The 20,765-nt window shown below is 38.4% G+C and overlaps 1 protein-coding gene across 12 annotated transcripts in view; it reads left to right on the top strand.

Annotated features, from left to right (window-relative positions):
• The window catches only part of HELZ (helicase with zinc finger), a 147,046-nt gene that overhangs the window by 58,787 nt on the left and 67,494 nt on the right, over window positions 1-20,765 (top strand). For 9 of the 12 annotated variants that reach the window (XM_061393073.1, XM_061393069.1, XM_061393078.1 and 6 more), the window contains 4 exons: window positions 7,791-8,124; window positions 8,968-9,098; window positions 14,185-14,364; window positions 14,907-15,011. In XM_061393073.1, the coding sequence (XP_061249057.1) occupies window positions 7,791-8,124; window positions 8,968-9,098; window positions 14,185-14,364; window positions 14,907-15,011 (750 nt within the window). The remainder of the gene's footprint in view (window positions 1-7,790; window positions 8,125-8,967; window positions 9,099-14,184; window positions 14,365-14,906; window positions 15,012-20,765) is intronic. The other 3 variants (XM_061393076.1, XM_061393075.1, XM_061393077.1) reach the window with 1 other exon arrangement.

The raw sequence follows: 20,765 nt of genomic DNA, 5'->3' as shown, positions 1-20,765 counted from the left end.
ACTGTGCTCACCGTGGCGTCTCGTGTTCAGTGCCTCTTTGCGCTCCACATGACTCTGCGTGTTCTGGGAGTATGAGCGCATACATGGTCCTTGCTCTTCAGGAGCTTCCTCTCAGTGGTAGAGCAAACACTCAATGATTATTTTTTGAAAAATGTACAAAAACTGAAAGAGACCACATATTTTGAAAAGTAATCATGAGAGTCATATCGAGGGAATTCATACTGGTTTCTTACATTTTACTTGTAAGGGTTGGACTGTGTAGGAACACCTCAGAGAGAGTGCAGGTTCAGTTCCAGGCCTCCGAAGTAAAGTGAATATTGCAGTAACGCCAGTCACGTGGATTTGTTGGTTTCCCAGTGCGCATAAGAGTTAGTGTAGTTAGCCCACACTATTCTGTAGGCTATTAAGTTAAATAGCATTATGTCTAAAAAAAATAACATATCATAAGTAAAAATCCTTTATTGCTAAAAATTGCTGACCATCTGGCAGGTCGTCGTCTTTTTTGCTCTGGGGGTCTTGCGTCAAGTGCTGATGGCTGCTGACGGGTCAGGATGGTGGTTGCTGAAGGTTCGGGTGGCTGTGGCAATTTCTTAAAAGGCAACAGTGAAGTTTGCTGCATCAGTTAACTCTTCCTTTCATGAACAATTTCTCTGGAGCATGCAGTGCTTTTCGACAGCATTTTATCCACAGTTAGAACTTTCAAAATTGGAGTTAGTCCTCTCAGACCCTGCCACTGCTTTATCAGCTGAGTTTATGTCATATTCTAAATCCTCTGTTGTCATTTTAACAGTCTTCACAGCCTCTTCACCAGGTGTAGATTCCATCTTAAACCACTTTCTTTGCTCGTCCATAAAAAGCAACTCCCAGCTGTTAAAGTTTTATCACAGTTTGCAGCAGTTCAGTCATGTCTTCAGGCTCCACTTCTTTCCTTGCTGTTACTACCACATCTGCAGCCCCTTCCTCCACTGAAGTCTTGAACCCCTCAGTCATCAGTCGTCAACCTCTCAGTCATTCCAGCAAGACTGTGACTGATGCTGATATTTTGACCTCTTCCCATGAATCGTGAATTTGCTTAATGGCATCCAGGATGGTGAATCCTTGACAGGTTTCCAGTTTATTTTGCTGAGATCTGTCAGAGGAGTCACTGTCTATGGCAGCCTTAACCTCCCAGAATGTATTTCTTAAAGAGTGAGACTTGGAAGTCGAAATTACTCCTTGATCCATGAGCTTTAGAATGGATCTGTGTTGGCAGAATGGATCAGCATTAGTCGTGTTGTTCATCTCCATCAGACCTCTCGGGTGACCAGGTGCATTGTCAGTGAGCAGTAGTATTTTGAAAGGAATCCTGTTTGCTGAGCAGATCTCAACAGTGGGCTTAAAATATTTAGTAAACTATATTGTAAACATATGTGCCATCATTCAGGCTTTGTTGTCCCATTTATAGAGCATAGGTGGAGTAGATTTAGCATAATTCTTAAGGGCCTTATAGGGTTTTTGGAATGATAAGTGAACATTGGCTTCAACTTAAAGCCATCAAATGCGTTAGCCCATAATGAGATTCAGCCTGCTCTTTGAAGCCAGGCATGGACTTCTCTCTGACTCTACAGTCCCAGGCAGAGTCTCCTTCTGAGAGAAGGCTGTTCCGTCTACACTGAGAGTCTGCTGGTTGGTGCAGTCACCTGCATTAATTATCTGAGCTCCATCTTCTGGGTGACTTGTTACAGCCTTTACATCAGCGTTTGCTGCTTTACCTTGTACTTTTACGTTAGAGATGGTTTCTTTCTTAAACCTCATGAACCAAACTCTGCTAGCTTCCAGGTTTTCTTCTGTGATTTCCTCCCTCTCTCAATTCAGTTCAGTTCAGTTCCTCAGTCGTGCCCAGCTCTTTGCGACTCCTCGGACTGCAGCACGCCAGGCCTCCCTGTCCATCACCAACTCCCGGAGTTTACTCAAACTCATGTCCATTGAGTCGGTGATGCCATCCAACCATCTCATCCTCTGTCGTCCCCTTCTCCTCCTGCCTTCAATCTTTCCCAGCATCAGGGTCTTTTCAAATGAGTCAGTTCTTCGCATCAGGTGGCCAAAGTATTGGAGTTTCAGCTTCAGCATCAGTCCTTCCAGTGAATATTCAGGACTCATTTCCTTTAAGATGGACTGGTTGGATCTCCTTGCTGTCCATGGGAGTCCCTCTCTCAGCCTGTATATAATTGTCAGGGCTTATTCTGGATGAGGCTTTGGTTGAAGGGAGTGTTGTGGCTGGTATCACGTATCCAAACAACTAAAATTTTCTACGTATCAGCAATAAAGCTGTTTTTCATTCTTACCATTTGTGTGTTCACTGAAACACAATTTCTAATTTCCTTCAAGAACTTTTCCTCCACTTTCACAACTTTGGCTGACTGGTGCAAAAGGCCTAACTTTTGGCCTGCCTTAGCTTCAACAGGCTTTCTTCATTAAGCTTATGAATCATTTCTAGCTTTTGATTTAAAGTGAGAGACGTGACTCTTCCTTTCACTTGAGGCTGATTATAGGGTTATTAATTGGCCTAATTTCATTATTGTTGTGTGTCAGGGAGTAGGGGGCCTGAGGAGAGCAAGAGAGATGGGGGAATGGCCAGGTGTGGAGTGGTCAGAACACACGCGTTTGTCAACTGTTTGTTGTCTTGAATGGGTACATTTCGTGGCATCCCAAAACAGTTAAAGTAGTAACATCAAAGATCACCACCACACATGTAGTTATAGTGGAAAAGCTTGAAATACTGTGACAGCTACCAAAACGTTACACAGAGATATGTAATAAACAGTTGCTGGAAAAATGGTGCCCATAACCTTGCTTGACTTAGGGGAACCGTAGACGTTCAATTTGTTTAGAAAACAAAAAATGAAACAAAAGCAATATCTGCAAAGGACCATAAAGTGCAGTAAAACGACCTATGCCTGTGCTTTTTACATGATCACCTTAGAATTCCCTTTTTGAAAATAGGTTGAATGAAGCCTCTCAAGATTAGACAAAATGTATTTTGACTTGAGGCTGAATTTGATAGGTGTATATATATATTTTTTAATTTTTTTAAGAGATAATTTTTTCAAAGCAGTCCAGATATTAAGATTTCTTTTTATGTTAATTTTTAGTGTGAGATGTTTGGAGTTGATAAGAATAATGCTGCATTTCATTTAAGTTTTAAAATATGCTTCTGAGTTCTTTCAAGATTTTCTTTTTAACTTCTCTTGTCCTCAGCTACATATTGCTCTGCATTCCATAATGATTCCACCTTGAAGTGAAATCAGTTTCATTCTAAGATAAACATTTTCAAAAGAAATCGGCTTTGGCTGAAGCTGCTGTGTGCATGTGCATCAGAGTGTGTCATGGCCTGCTGGATCGAGGTGTTGGGAACGCTGACAGCCGGCAGAACAGGCCTGCTGCATGTTGCTCGCTGGGGCATTGTGTTGCAGTGGTTCAGGCCTCTACTGGTTCAGCCTGGCTTGGCCTCAGGAGCCCCAGGTGTTTTTTGACATATGACCTTGGTTGACTTTTGTTGTCATTTATTTAGTCAGCAATTGCACAAAAGGAAATTCACTATAGCTTTGAAGTTTTTTTAAAGTTACACTCAAGAGGGCTTCTCTAGTGGTTCAGACAGTAAAGAATCCGCCTGAAATGCGGGAGACCTGGATTCAATTCCTGAGTTGGGAAGATCCCTTGGAGAAGGGAACAGCTATACATTCCAGTATTCTGGCCTGGAGAATTCCATGGACTGTATAGTCCATGGGGTCGCAAAGAGTCAGACATGACTGAGTGACTTTTTCAAGAAGTTTAACTATTTTTAACACTGATGGAACCATATATCTTTTATCTTCTTGTTTAGTCGCTAAGTTGTGTCTGACTCTTTGCTACCCCAGCACACCAGGCTTCCCTGTCCTTCACTGTCTCCTGGAGTTTGCTCAGACTCATGTCCATTGAGTCAGTGATCCCATCTATTGATCTCATCCTCTGTCACCCCCTTCTCCTTTTGCCTTCAGTCTTTCCCAGCCTTAGGGTCTTTTCTCATGAGTCGGCTCTTCTTATAAGGTGGCCAAAGTATTGGAGCTTCAGCTTCACCATCAGTCCTTCCAGTGAATATTCTGGGTTAATTTACTTCCATGGGCTACTCTTCTGCCACTTCCAAATATGTTAGAAATTCTGTAAGCTTTAAAGTTGCTTTCAAAGTGTGGCGTGTAACAGTGGAAATATCTTTGCTAATTATAGGATGTATTTTATACTCTAGGTATTTGAGTTATTAAATCTCAAAAATGCATGTTATTTAAAATACTTAAAACTTACTAATGTCTTTTTAGTTTCAGCCTATTAACCTTTTAGAAAAATTAAGTATTGGTAACTGTTACTTTGAGAAGGTCTCTGATGTTTTCTTCTTGAACATAACAGTGAGTCTTTTGTGGGAGGAGCTTAGTACTTTTATTTTCTTAGTACTTTTATTTTCCAGTGCCTCTGCCTTAAGAGTTTTGTTGCAGGGCACAATTGAGTGTCATAAAAGAACCCTCTCACTGCTTTAAAACTGTGAGATTAATTTTTCATGCCTAAGTTGTGACCAAGTGTTTTGGGATGGCAGATTCTAAAACAGGTGTAACAGTAAGACTTTAAATATTACCCAAGTTAGTTGAGAAAATATCATACGGTTGTAAGAATTTGTTAGAGAATAATATAAAGTAGTTGAAATGGGAATATGGTGCCTTGGAAAAAGTCAGATTATTACAAACATGTACAATTAATTCAGTGAACAAAATTACTGAGTATTCAAAGTGTCAGGTTCTAGGCTGGTCTTTGCTGATTCTAATGCAAACAAGTTATGTTTCCTTGTCCCCCCAAAGCTTAAATGGCCTTTCAAGTCTGCTTTCTGGACTAGCTGGCATTTAAGCTGAATTTTGAAAAGCAGAATTGTCAGGTGGCAAAGTAGGACAAAGGTACTTAATTTGAAGAAGCAGGATATGAGAATTAGAGCATAGAGTTTTGGGGGAAACTGCAAGTAGGTCATCGTAATTTTCATGGAGGGTACTGTGTGGTGGAGTGGGGTTGGTGAGATAGAAAGCTGTTTAAACTTTACCCACAGAGCTGTGTATCATCAGACTTGCATTTTACAGAGATTCTCCAGTGGTGGTTTAGAGAATAGATTTGAAGCCAGAAGTTATGGAAGGAGTTTGTTACAGTCATCCAGGTTAGAAATGCTGACATGCAGATGATTAGGAAGAAGAGGAAATAACAGGGCCTGGTGATTATGTGGTGGGGAATGAAGGTTGGTGATAGAGACAAAGTCAAGGACAACTTTTGACTGGGACCCTAGGTAAATGGAGAGGGCAATGGCACCCCACTCCAGTACTCTTGCCTGGAGAATCCCGTGGAGTGAGGAGCCTGGTAGGCTGCAGTCCATGGGGTCACTAGGAGTCAGACACGACTGAGCACCTTCATTTTCACTTTTCACTTTCACGCACTGGAGAAGGAAATGGCAACCCACTCCAGTGTTCTTGACTGGAGAATCCCAGGCACGGGGGAGCCTGGTGGGCTGCCATCTGTGGGGTTGCACAGAGTTGGACACGACTGAAGCAACTTAGCAGCAGCAGCTAGGTAAACAGTGCCCTTATCTGGGCTGTGTGACACATGGGAGGGTTGGTGTATGGAAGCGTGCAGGGAGGTTGGGTGCAGAGTCTCTTCTGTTTGCACTGAGTTTGCAGAGCACGTAATCCAGGGTGCGTATTTGGCAGTTGGGTTTACAGCCCTGAGCTGAGACATCTTGGAGAGGATGACCTTGGTTGGTGAGAGGGTGACCTCAGCCAACACAAGAAGAGGGCAGGGTGGGTGGTGCCTAGTTGGGAGATCGAGGATCAGGCAGAAGGGCAGGAAGGGAACTCTGGAGAGTGTGACTGGACAGAAGCCAGTGGGAGAAGCAGTTTAAAAGAAACGGAAAGTGGTTGCAAAGTAGTGATAATGAGAAACACAAAGTCAGAAATGTGTTCATCACCTTTGGCAACATAGAGGTCATTTGTGAGTGAAGAATGGGCTGTAAGGGATCTCTTCTCTGAGAAAGTTCTAATGTTCACACATCTCAGTTATACGGTGATAAAAGCAAAGTAGAAATTTAACTTTATATGAAAAAACATGAATAACCTAAGGGTTCCTGTTCTTTTATAAAGCTTGTGCTCTGTTCTGCCTTGTTTTTAAGGGAGGTGAACGGGGATTGTGTGTAAGCTGGGCAGGGTGGCACACTTTTGTCTCACTTTCACTTTGTGACGTATTTTTATATGAATCTTCAGTGCACATTCCGGTCTTCAAAGAGTCAAATGTATCTGGATAACATGCAGTCTGTTTCTTTAAATTATACCCTACTTTTCTAGTTTGGATCTAGTGGAATGGTGCGTAGAGAATGAGAGAGATAGAATATGACTTTCAGGAATCCCATGCATTACGTGTACATGTGTATGATCACACACTCAGCAAGTACTCCCCAGAATTCATCTGATCCTGAAGAAAGCCATGTTACTAAATATTAAATTTATATTTATAATAAAACATTTTTATGTATTTTTTGTAGCTTTGAGTATATTGTAAGTGTATTTTAAAATAACTTATAATGGAGCTTATAAATACTGTGACTTACTACGTACATAAATAGCTGTTTTATTTTTCTTAAATATTTTATTATTGCTGTTTAAATACTTCTCTAACTACAGTTTTCTAACTTTAAAGTATATAAATGGAAATTCAGAATTTTAATATATTTAAATTAGAATTGATTTCCTAATATTGTAAACAATACAGATGTTTTTGTATAGTGAAATGTATAATGTTTTGGAAAAGGATATTTCTTTCTTTTTCTTTAAGAATTTATAAGACATTCTGGACATCATGTATCCAAAAGAAGACCTGAACAGCAAACAGTTCCATACCACCACTAAAAAGTAGCCTTTCCACAAATGGGTGTATAGATTATAAAACAAGTAAATTTTTAAACCTTACTAAGAAAAAGAAAATGTTCCTATTGTTAACACTTTGTCTTCTCTCTCACAGCATCATTTCAGAATGGCAAAGAAGAGCTGTTAATTAATTTGAATATTTCTTTCCCTTCGTCTTTCTTGCCTGTGGGTTAATTTTGCCTCTGTGTGCGTCTTGCACACACATGTTCTCTTTCATGCTCACATGTGCGCATGGAGTGGGAATGGGGGATAAGATAGATTTGGGCATGAGATCTGCCTCGGTGTAGGTGTGAGCAGAAATGTATTCTGGATGTTATTCATTAACAGCACTGGAAGTGAAATTTTATGGTTAGACTCTTTCGGTAAGAACTACTTAGCATCAGTTTAATCAAAGTCTGTTGTAGTTTCAACACATACATTTCATTCTGGCTTAGGTGATTTTAAAGTCTTGATTGTCTTACTGGTGTATTCAAACAGGCTTTCACATTAAATAGTACGTGATGTTTCATTTTATTAAAAAAAAATCTATCTTAGCTTCATATTAAATGCTCAGATTTAAAAACATGTGTATTCTTCAATACAGCTAACCATGCATTTTTGTAAACATGCAGAGTTTATTCATTCACTTAAAGTTTTGCTGTTTCCAGCTTGGATTAAAGACAGAAAGAAAGTATATATAATTTGTAGCTCAGCAAAATGTAATGGATAATTAAGTTTTAATTTTTCTGTTTATTTTTATTTTGTTTTATTCTTTTATTTAGTTTTAATGTTTTGAATGTAAAAATGTTTAAATGTAAAAAATTTAAACTCATTTTTCTACTTCTGATTTAGGTTCAATCTTAAAGTGCAGTTGCAGATTCTAGCAAGCTTCATGCTCACTGGAGTTTCTGGAGGTGCAAAGTACGCTCAGAATGGACAACTTTTTGGTCGCTTTAAGCTTACTGAAACTCTTTCTGAAGATACTTTGGCTGGACGGCTGGTGATGACCAAAGTCAATGCTGTTTATTTATTACCAGTCCCTAAAGAAAAGTTAGTACAGACCCAGGGAACCAAAGAGAAGGTTTATGAAGCTACTATTGAAGAAAAAACAAAAGAATATATATTTTTAAGGATATCCAGGGAATGCTGTGAAGAACTTAATCTTCGGCCTGATTACGACACACAGGTATGGTTCGAAGAGTGGCGACTTCGCTGTGGTTGGTCTCCTTGTTAGCTGATACTCTTCTTCTGGTTTGATTTCCCTTTCTCTGCTGCAGCGAGAAGTACAGCTGTCTTGGAGTATTAATTCTGGTGGGTGGAGAATCAGACCTTTGGTGACTTTCAGAGAAAAATCGATTTTATTTAAGTAAAATCTAAAATGTTACATTTTTATACATGGTCAAGCTTTCTGATTTCTGTTTTAAATCAGCAATGGAAAAGCAGTTTAAAGAGAAACTGAGCTAGGTCCTGGGGCCATTCTTATCTGAAGTTGTATCTGCTCTCGTGCTTTGTGTCTTTATGGATTTTTAGGTGAACTCTGCTCAGTCTGTCTGCCATATTTAAGTGGAAAGCTGCTTTTTTTTTATATCTAAATATAGCATTTGGTGAATATTATTCATTCATAGTAAATCAATACAGTGTCATAGGGTTGGTTTTAATCCTTGAGAGATGGTATTTCAGAGATGTTCTACTAATTTTGCCAAATATATTCTTCATAGAAATGGTGGAATCAGATAGCCTTTATTTAATGATTAAGTAATTAAGTGCCTCAGTTTCTTTAGTTGACAAATGAGGTTAATCATAGTATACACATCATTGGTGCTATGTGAAGTGAATATAACAGTGCCTGGTACTAAATAAAGCAAATATTACACATAAATAATTATGATTAGACAATGATGACACTTTAAAGGCATCTCTAAACTTGGCTTCTGTCAAAGGTTATCTCCACAGAGCATTCTAGCAAACTGAAAAATATCGGTGTTTACCTTAATGCTTTTTAAAGAACCTTTTTTTTTTTGTATTTCAGGTTGAACTCCAGTTTCAGTTAAATCGATTACCCCTCTGTGAAATGCATTATGCGCTAGACAGGGTCAAGGACAATGGGGTTTTGTTTCCAGACATCACTATGGCTCCAACCATACCTTGGAGTCCCAACAGGTACAGTAAGCGATACCTCGTTCAGGAGGTTATGTTAATATTAAACTGAATATCTATATCAAGTAACTCAAGCATGTTTGTAAGAAAATTTCCATATATTCTTCAAGAGACATGTTCTTAGTTGAGAAAAGAGAGTGCAGGAACACTTAGAATAAAGCATTTGAAGTTCCTCATCTGTTCTCTTCACTTTCCCTCAGAGTTTTAATGAGTTCTTTTGCTTTTCTCAACAGATGTAATTTGATCGATTGATGCCACGCAATTTAGGAATATTTCTGAGTAGAGGTTGAATAGGAAATCCAGGGCCTTTTTAAAAGTAGTTCAAAGAATTAATATAAAGTGATTTTTGAGTATGAAATACATTTTTGTAATTTAAGAAAAAATGGAGGATGTATTATAGAAGATGCTATAAAATTAATCATTGTGTAAATATTTTTCTGCTTAACTCTCTTTACACATTGTTACATGTAATTAAATATGACCCTTCTGTTTGTCTCCAGATGGACTGCAGTGGATGCCCTATGCCTGCACCTTCTTTTCACTCTCTTCCTGGTTTATCCTCTTAGCCCCCACCCAGGCTCAGCTCACTCCACGTTTCTTTAAAATCTCAGTGGCTATACAAAATGGGTTATTTTTTTCATCACTTGTGTCAATCCAGCCGTGGGAGGGGGCCCTGCTCCGTCTCTAACAGAGGCTCTGGTTATCTTTAATAAGTGATTTCCAAGGTCACCCTCGGTGTTGACAGGAGCTGGCAGACAGGGAAGCATGAGCAAAGAGGATCACGGGGGAAGTTTGTATGGGCCAGGCCTAGACGTGACTTACATCATTTCCCCTCACATTCGTCTCTTCTGGTCCTAAAAACAGAACAAAGCAAAATACACCTTACGGCACAAAATCCACGTCACTTCTCCCTGCTCTCACTGACTCCTGCTACCCCTTCCCTGTGTTTCTTTTTATCGCCAACATTCTTGAGTGGAAACAATCAGCCTGGTTCTGGCATTCTTATTTACCCATCCTGTAATCTCTGTTCTCTACTTTCTCACTCTCCTGAGAGCAGTCAGAGATCTGCCAGTTGTAAAAACCCCTGACATCTCACCTTTCTAGCTCTCATGTGATTGGCTTCTCTGCATCCTTCCTCCTCTCTGTCCGTAGACCAGTGCATATTTAGAGCTGCACTATTTTGGTAGCCTTCAAGCTGATCGTCAGTCCCGCTAGTTCTGTGGGCTAACCCACATATTTCTTTCCTCCAAAGTTGTTCTGCTAAAATAATCATTTCATTTCATTACATACACACCCCTGAAGGCGTCTCCTGCATATGTGGATAAAATCTGAACATCCTAATACAAAACTTTGATTATGTGTCTCATTGACAGTGCTTTCCAACAGTATCTTTTCAGATTTCTTACAGTTTTTCCTACTTTACTCTCCCTTTCTTCCTCTAAATCCTCATGTACTAGCCATATTGAATTACCTTGATGTTTGTTCAGTTTGCCCTGCACTTACTTGCTTCCTTATCTTTAAAAAAAAGACCTTAAAAAAAAAAAACTGGTAAAATCTACATAAGACTTAACCATTTTTAAGTGTATAGTTCAAGAGTGCTAACTATATTCACAGTGTTTATAATCTCCAGAACTTTCTCACCTTGTAAAACTGAGACTTCATGCTCATTAAACTCTATGTTTCCCCCTCCCCAGCCCTGTGTTCTAGCTCTGCTTTTTTTCCTCCCTGAAACCATCTTTGCCCAGTATTGCTCTATTAGAGAATCTGTCTGTCCTTTAAGATTTAGTTCAGCTTAAGTGCTCTCTCCTAAAGAAAATGAACCTGACCTTTCCATTTCAGTATTTCAGCAGATACTTACTGATGCCTACTACGTGCTTGTTTCAGTCAGTTTTGTGCTTTCAAGCATAATTTCTCCAACGTTAATTTTTTCAGTTGTATACGTTTCTGTTCTCATTAGACTCTGATCTTTTTAGAAGAGACCATATCTTATTTCTCTTTGAGTCTCCAGCATGGCCTCGCACATTATTAATATATGACACATTTAAGTTAATAAGAATATCATGTTTAAAGAAGAAAATTAGGATTTTAAATGTGAAGCCATACCAGTAAACTTTTAGGTGTTTCCTTGATATACTCACTTCTGAAAAATGTTTTGTATATAGCAGTATATTCAGGTACCACTGATGGTGTTAACTGCAACAGTAAGGAAAGGTCAAGTAGCAGAAAACTTTCAAGCAGGAAGAGAGTTCATATCACTATAATTTAAAAAGCAATTAAAATGTATCTGAGTCTAGGAGTTTTAAGAAACTGTTAGCTATTTGAAATCTTTTCTGGAATAAGGTGAAATATGCAAAGATAAATGAAATTTAGAAATTATTCTTGAAGCTGTAGCCTATAAATTAATAATAACAATGCATTAGACCAGGAAAAAAAAGAACTTAATATTAAATTGGTTCAGGAAATAAAATAACCTTTAAATGAAGAGTAAATGGAGAGACTTTACATTTTTTTAATTGTGAAAGTCAGAAGTTTTACCAGCATGTTTATTGTAAATCTTCTTCTTTATTAAGCAGGTGGTACAATAAATAAAGACAGTGTATTTTACTTATTGGCTTTCTATACATGTTCATTATTCATAACCAGAAACTAGAGAGACAACACATGATAAAGTTTCTCATCTACTCTGAAGCATTTATTTACACTGAAACAATTGACAAATAGAATGGCCAATATAAATAAAACAAAAGATACCAACATATTTTAGAATTATACCTATAAATCTATCGTTAATCTCTTAGATTTTACTTAGGTATATATCGATAATCTAATATCTGTCTCATTAAAGTTCCCAAATTTGAGAGATGAGAGGATATTTTAAGAACATTCTTGTATTTTCAAAAGTGTGCTCTGGTCAAATAATATAATAATATCTTATTTTTCTGAAATCTTTAGAAAATATTATAGTAATAGAAGTCAGCATTAATTTTGCACTTGTTGCTCAACTGTTTTTCTTAACAGCTTGCATGCATTATCTCATTTCATCTTTAAAATATCTATCTGATGGAATGTGATTATCTCCATGTACAGATAAGGGAGCTCTTGAGGTGAGGCATCATAGAATCACAGTGGTTAGTATGGATGCAGGTAGCAGTTTGCTGAACTAACTGTGCCTTAAGCAAGTAGTAACTGAGACCCAGAGCTTGGTGGTCCAGGGCCGGTGCAGGGGCTCAGCAGTGCCGTTGAGGATGAGGTCTCCCTTTCCTCTCCACTTAGACCAGAGTTGGGTCTCCAGAGACTGGAGAAAGGAGTATTCTTGCTGGCTAGGTTCACTAATCGAGGAGGTAGAGAAGGGTGCTGTGGATGGTTTGAGTGGGACCCGTTCCACAGTGTCTGCCACATAGATCAGATTTGGACTCAGTACTCAGCTAAAGCAATTTCCTTACTTACAGAAGATGGAGCATTGCTGGGTACTGGCAGAATTGTGAGTAAATAAATTAGATGAGAGAGTCCTTGAATTTTTAGTGAATTCCTTCTAGGAAATCTAGTGTCACTGGTCAGAGTCCTTTTGGTTTTTACTTAAAAAAAAAAAATTGTAAATATCAGAAAAATAAGTAATGACATGCTTATATGGTTAAAATTTGTTTTCTGAGGTTTTACATTAGTAGAATTTGTTTGACATTTTCTATCATAATACATAGCATTTGTTATACTTTTTTAAAACTGAAAGAGTTAAGATTTTCCATAAATAGCTAGCTTCTGTTTTAAGTACAGTGTAGCCTCATAGAGTGGGAATTGTTCTGTCTAAACCGTGTTCTCCTATTTCAGGATTGTTTTGTAGGCATTTTGCAAAATTTCCAAGAGTCTCTTTGCACACCCTTCCTATTTTGGTTCACATCTTTCTCATTTTTACCATAGTTGCTGCAGTCTTTAGTACTATAACTGTAGTTGTGAGAAAGAATGCTGTTGATTCTCCACTTAGTTTGATCCCTTTCAGCATCTGCTGTCCATTTAAATCTTCAAAATTAGCCAAGTCAGAGAAGTGACACTAATAAGATAGACCTCCTTAGAGAGCCATTTGTGCTGTCATGACACGTGTCTCTGCCCTGAAGAATATGACACACCTGTCTTACTTGTGTGTGGGAATATTAGAAAACATTTCATCTTGTTTGGCCTTAAACTGTTTTCTTTTTTAAATTATGAAAGTATGATAGTACATTTATAGGAAACTTGGAGAATACAGAACAAAGTTACATAAAGTTCTACTATAAAATTATTTTTTGGGTAGATGAATTAAGATTTTTAGTTGAAGTTTCAGTATCAAACTCTCAAAAATTAATAGAATGAATAGAAAAGTTAAAGGATATGATAGACCTAAAAAGCACCATGAACAAAACCTCTTATTTTCTAAATTAAGATCTTTATAAAAGTTTGGTATCTCTTAATCAGTGACACACAAAGGTTTTTATTTTTCTTTTGTTTTAGATTTTACTGAGAAATCTTGCAGTGGTTTAGAATTTAAAAATTAGTTTTCCTTTGGCATTTAATTTGCTATGCAAAGAAACTGCTAATACGTTATTACCAGAAAAAAAGTTTTCTGGTGCTTTTATGGAAGAGGGAAAGTACATTTTTGAGACATTACTGTTACTGTTTGTAGACATGGCAGCAGCTCGACTAGAAGTGTGTTGTGATGTCTTCAGGTTAGTGATCAGAGTCTTGTGTGCCTGGAAAGGACAAGATGACTACAGGTGAATTCTGATCATCATAGTAAAATACCCTGTACTGACTCTGTTTGGGGAATTTTTTTTTTTTTTTAATTTTATTTATTTATTTGGCTGCTCTGGGTCTTAGTTGTAGCATGTGGGATCTAGCTCCCTGACCAGGGATCGAACCTGGGCCCCCTGCACTGGGAGCTCAGAGTCTTAGCCACTGGACCACCAGGGAAGTCCCTGGGGAGTTTGACGTAGTTTTAGAATAAGCATTTGGTGTTACAGGTGCTGTGTTATTTCCGTATTTTTAATGGTTCATTGAAATTCAGGATACCTATATGTCGTGTTATGTTTAAAATAACTTAGATTTTAATTTTCTTTAGGCAATGGGACGAACAGTTGGATCCTCGGCTAAATGCAAAACAGAAAGAGGCTGTTCTGGCCATTACCACCCCACTTTCAATACAGTTGCCTCCTGTCCTCATCATCGGCCCATACGGGACGGGCAAAACATTCACTCTAGCTCAGGCCGTCAAGCACATTCTCCAGCAACAGGAGACCAGGTAAGATGGCCGTGCCTGTGCTCTGACCTCATCAGCAGGGCACAGCTCGTGTCCTTGTTGTGAAAACAGAGCAAGGGCTAGCAAGACAGTTTTCATCTTGCTTGTAAAGATTTTAAAAATAAAATTATAAAAAGACCCCAAAAGAGCCCACACTCGGACCCCAGAGCACTAAAATTTGAATTTTCTGAAAACATCTTGTTTTAAAAAATTGGTAACATAGAGAATAGTAGCTTTTAAATAGTCATCAAAATGCTGAGTCTGCTAAGAGTTGTGATAAATATTAGAGTTAAAAGGGTTGGGTTTTTAAAAAGTAATTTTATATGATTTAAAAATAATTTGGGGGAAGTTTTCTCCTTTACAGCTTAGAGAGTAATTAAGCTTTAAGAATAATTGCCTAAAAGAGTAATTGAATATGTTAGAGGTTACTGAGTAGGTTGAGGGAAATGTATTATATTAAAATGGCCACTGCTTTTTTTTTGGTGTTATACTGCTTGAATACTTTTGTGTTGTATCATTCTTTTTATTTGCACCATTTATTTCAGCAGGATTCTCATTTGCACCCATTCTAATAGTGCTGCTGATCTCTACATAAAGGATTATTTACATCCATATGTAGAAGCAGGCAATCCCCAGGCAAGACCTCTCAGGTATTTTTTTAAGGCTTATTATGTATCTGTATCATACTTTATTATTCTTAAGAAAAGGTGTCTATTAAGATTTCAGTAACATTGAGAAAACCAAAATCTTTAACTATGCATTGGCATTTGGAGGTTATGCCTTTTGAAGAAACTATTTAAGGAAAAGTTTTAAAATCTTTGACCATTCATTTCTTAAACATTAAGAGAAAGACATCCTTTTTTAAGTTTTGTATGTAAAGAAATGTTGTTACAATCTAAGCCAGTTTTGATGTGTTCCTCTAAAAACTACTATGACAAAATAATACATTTATGATTATACCAATTTTAATTAAATTTGTAGTATATTTTGCATGGCAGAGTAGTCATGCAGTGATAGTTCAGTATGGAAATAAAATTTTGACTGTGATCATGCAGGTAATTTAATAGTCACTATACATTAGAGAAGCTTGAAATTGAAGTGATTGCTGCAACAAAATGTAACTGACTGGTGTTTACAACTCTTTGCTATCATTTAAGAGATAAACTGTCAAAGAAAATTCTAGGTTAATGTGGGTCCTCTAAGTGTGTATGGATATGAAATGTTCTTAAATACAGGATTGTGGGGGAATAAAATCCTTTTCTTCAGAAAACAATAAAGAGTCATTAAATGGTTATTTATTATACCATTTGCTTTCATTGTTATATGAATTAATATTTAGTTTTGCCATTTTACAAACTAATATGTCATGCCCTGTGTTGTTCAAATACAATTATTGTTTAAAAATTAATTTCTAACCACACTTTTGAATCATAATGCACTAACTTTTTATTTCTAGCTGAGCATAGGCATGGAAAAATGAGGTTACACTATTTAATTCTTTAATAACCATAAGCAAAGCCATTTGAATGAGGTAACAATTCCATGAAGAAGAACAAAAGAGAAGAAAGTGGCCTGGCCTGTTAGCACAGGCGTTTATGCTGTGCTGTTCCTACTCTCAAGACGGATGAGAGAAGAGATCATTATTTTAAGTAAAATTCAGTTTTATTTGATAAGAAAATATCACATGCATACAATCACTATAAATGAAAATGTGGTATCTACCAGTGGATAAATTAATCAGTAACTAGTTTGCTTCATATTCTAATCTTTTTTAGCTCATAAGTGAAATTGAGTTAGCAATAGCATTTTTGCTATGCGTGTTCTTACTTCAGTGGAGAGAAGAGATTTTATTGTTGGTAGAGCTTGTGTGTGTGCTTATGTCTGTGTGTTTGTATATGTGTGTTATGTAGGAAGTGTGACAGTCTGACTTATCATTGTACTCGGCTTGGAAATAGTGGGGTGAAGGCCCCTCCACTCTTGGCTGACGCACCATAGGTCATTTGGCCTTGGGGGCATGACAGCTGTTGGTGATAAACACTGAAATCCATTAATTGACTAGCATTGTGTTTGGCTTTTCCTGTGTAAAATTATGTTTGATGAGTTATAATCCGACATATTCCAGTAGGGTGGCCCAAGTACAGAAACTTGCCCTCTGGCAAAAGATACTTAAATTTATTTAAATAAAAATTTCATGTTATTTCATTTAGTAAGTGGAATAAAATAAGAAAAGGCTTGGCCTCCCCATTTATTTTCTTTATGTGGTCTTATATTTTCACCATAGTTTTATGTTGAGGAAAGATGTTGACTTGTGAATGTGTTTCCTAGAAAAGTTAGTACATTGAAATGTTAGAGTTTCTTAGGACCATCTGTTATAGCGAGTGTTAGTTGCTCAGTCATTTCCAACTCTTTGCGACCCCGTGGACTTTAGCCCACCGGAAATTCTCAATTCCCGCCATGGAATTCTCCAGGCAAGAATATTGGAGTTGGTTGCCATTTCCTCCTCCAGGGGATCGTCCCGATCCAGGGATTGAATCTGGTCTCCTGTATTGCAGGCAGATTCTTTACTGTCTGAGCCACCTGGGAAGCCCAATAATCATATTACGTGAGATTAATTAATGATATTCCTAATGGACAACAAATATGAGAGGTGTGGGAGCTAGAATAGAGAAAATTAGAATGGCTGAGCACTCTGGGGAGATCAGCTTTGTCTGAGTTGTCCCAGGATTCAGGGGAGAGGACACCAGGGGACACTCGTTGTCCACATATGACCTTGAAGATGTGTTGTCTGTGGAGTAAAAGTGACACTGACAACCTTGCCTCTCACCCTATAGTTTAGAGGGGGCCTAGCACACGCGATAAAGGGAGAGAACGGCCATAGAGAGGAAGCAGTGAAAGCAGTGAATGTGTTTAAATATGCACACTTAGGGTTAAAACATATAAAATTCTATAGTTATCAGGAGTTGAGCTTAAATTGGGCTTCCCAGGTGGCGCTGCTGCTGCTGCTAAGTCCCTTCAGTCGTGTCCGACTCTGTGCGACCCCAGAGACGGCAGCCCACCAGGCTCCCCGTCCCTGGGATTCTCCAGGCAAGAACACTGGAGTGGGCTGCCGTTTCCTTCTCCAATGCGTGAAAGGGAAAAGTGAAAGCAAAGTCTCTCAGTCGTGTCCAACTCTTCGCGACCCCATGGACTGCAGCCCACCAGGCTCCTCCGTCTATGGGATTTTCCAGGGAAGAGGACCGGAGTGGGGTGCCATCGCCTTCTCCACCCAGGTGGCACTAGTGGTAAAAAAAAAAAAAAAACCCGCCTGCCAATGCAGGAGCCATACAGTTTCACTCCCTGGGTCAGGAAGATGCCCTAGAGGAGGGCAAGGCAACCTATTCCAGTATTCTTGCCTGGAGAATTCCACTGGACAGAGAAGCCTGGCGGGCTACAGTTTATGATGTCACAGTGTCAGACACAACTGAAACGACTTAGCACCCACTCACGACCTTAAATCAGAGAAGGCAGTGGCACCCCACTCCAGTCCTCTCGCCTGGAGAATCCCATGGACGGGGGAGCCTGGCGGGGTCGCACAGAGTCGGACTCGACTTCACTTTCACTTTCACTTTTCACTTTCTTTTTTTTTTTTTCTTAGAGAGTAACTTCTTTTTTTTTTTTTTTTTAATTTTATTTTTAAACTTTACATAATTGTATTAGTTTTGCCAAATATCAAAATGAATCCATCACAGGTATACATGTGCTCCCCATCCTGAACCCTCCTCCCTCCTCCCTCCCCATACCATCCCTCTGGGTCATCCCAGTGCACTAGCCCCAAGCATCCAATATTGTGCATTGAACCTGGACTGGCATCTCGTTTCATACATGATATTTTACATGTTTCAATGCCATTCTCCCAAATCTTCCCACCCTCTCCCTCTCCCACAGAGTCCATAAGACTGTTCCATACATCAGTGTCTCTTTTGCTGTCTCGTACACAGGGTTATTGTTATCATCTTTCTAAATTCCATATATATGTGTTAGTATACTGTATTGGTGTTTTTCCTTCTGGCTTACTTCACTCTGTATAATAGGCTCCAGTTTCATCCACCTCATTAGAACTGATTCAAATGAATTCTTTTTAATGGCTGAGTAATACTCCATTGTGTATATGTACCACAGCTTTCTTATCCATTCATCTGCTGATGGACATCTAGGTTGCTTCCATGTCCTGGCTATTATAAACAGTGCTGCGATGAACATTGGGGTACATGTGTCTCTTTCCTTTCTGGTTTCCTCAGTGTGTATGCCCAGCAGTGGGATTGCTGGATCATAAGGCAGTTCTATTTCCAGTTTTTAAAGGAATCTCCACACTGTTCTCCATAGTGACTTTTCACTTTCATGCATTGGAGAAGGAAATGGCAACCCACTCCAGTGTTCTTGCCTGGAGAATCCCAGGGACGGGGGAGCCTGGTGGGCTGCAGTCCATGGGGTCACACAGAGTCAGACACGACTTAAGTGACTTAGCAGCAGCAGCAGCAGGACCTTAAATTATTTAGGAATGGAGGTTTTAGAATCTACTTTAATGACATTTAGTTTCAGTGTTTACTTGCTACTTTGTTAGAAGATTTTAAAATGGAATAGAAAGGAAAACATAGCTTGTTTCTATATATGGTTCTGAAGATCAGTATCTGATTCTGGCCGAGTTCTTACGTATTACATAAAGGCTATCTGTGGAGAAAGGTAGTGTTTCCTGGACAGATATGAAATATTATTTTATAAAGATTTTTAAATAAATAGATCAGATCTTTCTGATTCTGTAGTATCTTAAGTAATAATATTTTGGGGGTATTCATTACATATGTATAGAATACATAAATAAAATTTCAGTGAGTTGAAATAATATATTACCAGTCTTTTGCTTTAAATTTCATTATAATTCTTGTGGGATGTGCAGACAGTTTGTTTCTAAAAATATGTAAATTACTTAGTTGGTATCACTTTTACATTTTATACTATGAACTTGGAAGTGTCAGTTCTCCAGTTTTGAAAAATGCTGCTGCTGCTGCTGCTGCTGCTAAGTCATGTCAGTTGTGTCCGACTCTGTGCAACCCCATAGACGGTAGCCCAGCAGTCTCCTCCGTCCCTGGGATTCTCCAGGCAAGAACACTGGAGTGGGTGAAAAATGTTGTTGGGTGTGTTTTAAATGATCTTCTAGATGGTGTCTGCCTTAGATGTTTCACAAAATGAAAGTACTGAGAAAAGATTTAAGTCTTTTAAAGTTAGCCCTAGACTAACTTGTATTTTTCAGGAAAGAGGGCTGATGATCAAACTTTGTATTCTCACTAGCTTCAGCTTTGAGGACACTTTCCGGGGTAACTACAGAAAGTCAGTGTTGAGGCTCAGAGCTTCTATTTTTGTTCTGTCTTTGAGGAAGAAGCAGTGCCTGGAGTTAGATCGGATAAATAATTTGAAAACTACTTTTTCAGTTTTATAATGAAGTGTTCATTTAAGAAGATATAGAAAAACATAAAGAAGAAAATAAAGATTATCTGTAATCTTACCAGTCAGAGATAAATACTAACATTTTCGAGTTTAATTTCTGGTAATTTATATGCTTAAATACACACACTGAAGTTAATATTAATGGAGTTATAATTTGTAAGTGTTTTTATTCAGATAATTTGTAAAATTAGGTTTTTCATATATTTAAAAATAAATTCTGACTCGCTGATCTTAAATATTTTTTATTAAAGCCTAAAACATGTTTAAGATTTTTACATCTTTTAGGAATGATATTGGTTACTTTCACAGTCCTTCCTATCATAGTAATGTTTTTAAAATACATTACTTTACTTTCCTCTATTATAATTATAAATTAGGGACATTTATTAAATCCTTTTTTCTTTTTTGCTTTGCTTAAAAAAAAAGGACAACCAATTTTAATTGTTTCAAGGAGGGTTAGAACACATTTTAGAAGATCATGAGATTAGCGTTCGTACGTATTACATTTGAACTGCCTTTGAAACATTCTAGAAGAGACAGCTGTCAAATAGTTAGATATGCATCCTGGAGCTGAGGTGAGGTCATGGCTGAAGAGAGGAGTCATCAGGGTGGTCATTGGTAGTAATTGAAGGCTTGGGCCTGGGATGATAGGGGAGAGCGCTAAAGACTCAGCCTTGAGAAACCCCAGCAGGGGGAACAGGAGGAAGGAGAACAGGGGAGGCTGAGTCCTGGCAGCTGGGAGAAGAGGGCATTTCAGGAAGGACGCAGCCAGAGAGTGAGGTGCCACTGCAGGTGACTTGATGGGCCCGGAAAATGCCCGCACAATTTACTGCCATGGCAGTGTACGTTCCCTGACCGGACCCCACCATCTCCTGAGTTCTCTCCTGCTTCATTGACTGCTGTTTCCCAGTCTCCCCCCTGCA

Source organism: Bos javanicus, chromosome 19 (genome assembly GCF_032452875.1).
Source record: "Bos javanicus breed banteng chromosome 19, ARS-OSU_banteng_1.0, whole genome shotgun sequence".
In the NCBI taxonomy this organism is placed as follows: domain Eukaryota; kingdom Metazoa; phylum Chordata; class Mammalia; order Artiodactyla; family Bovidae; genus Bos; species Bos javanicus.
This window is presented reverse-complemented; position numbering and strand designations above follow the sequence as displayed.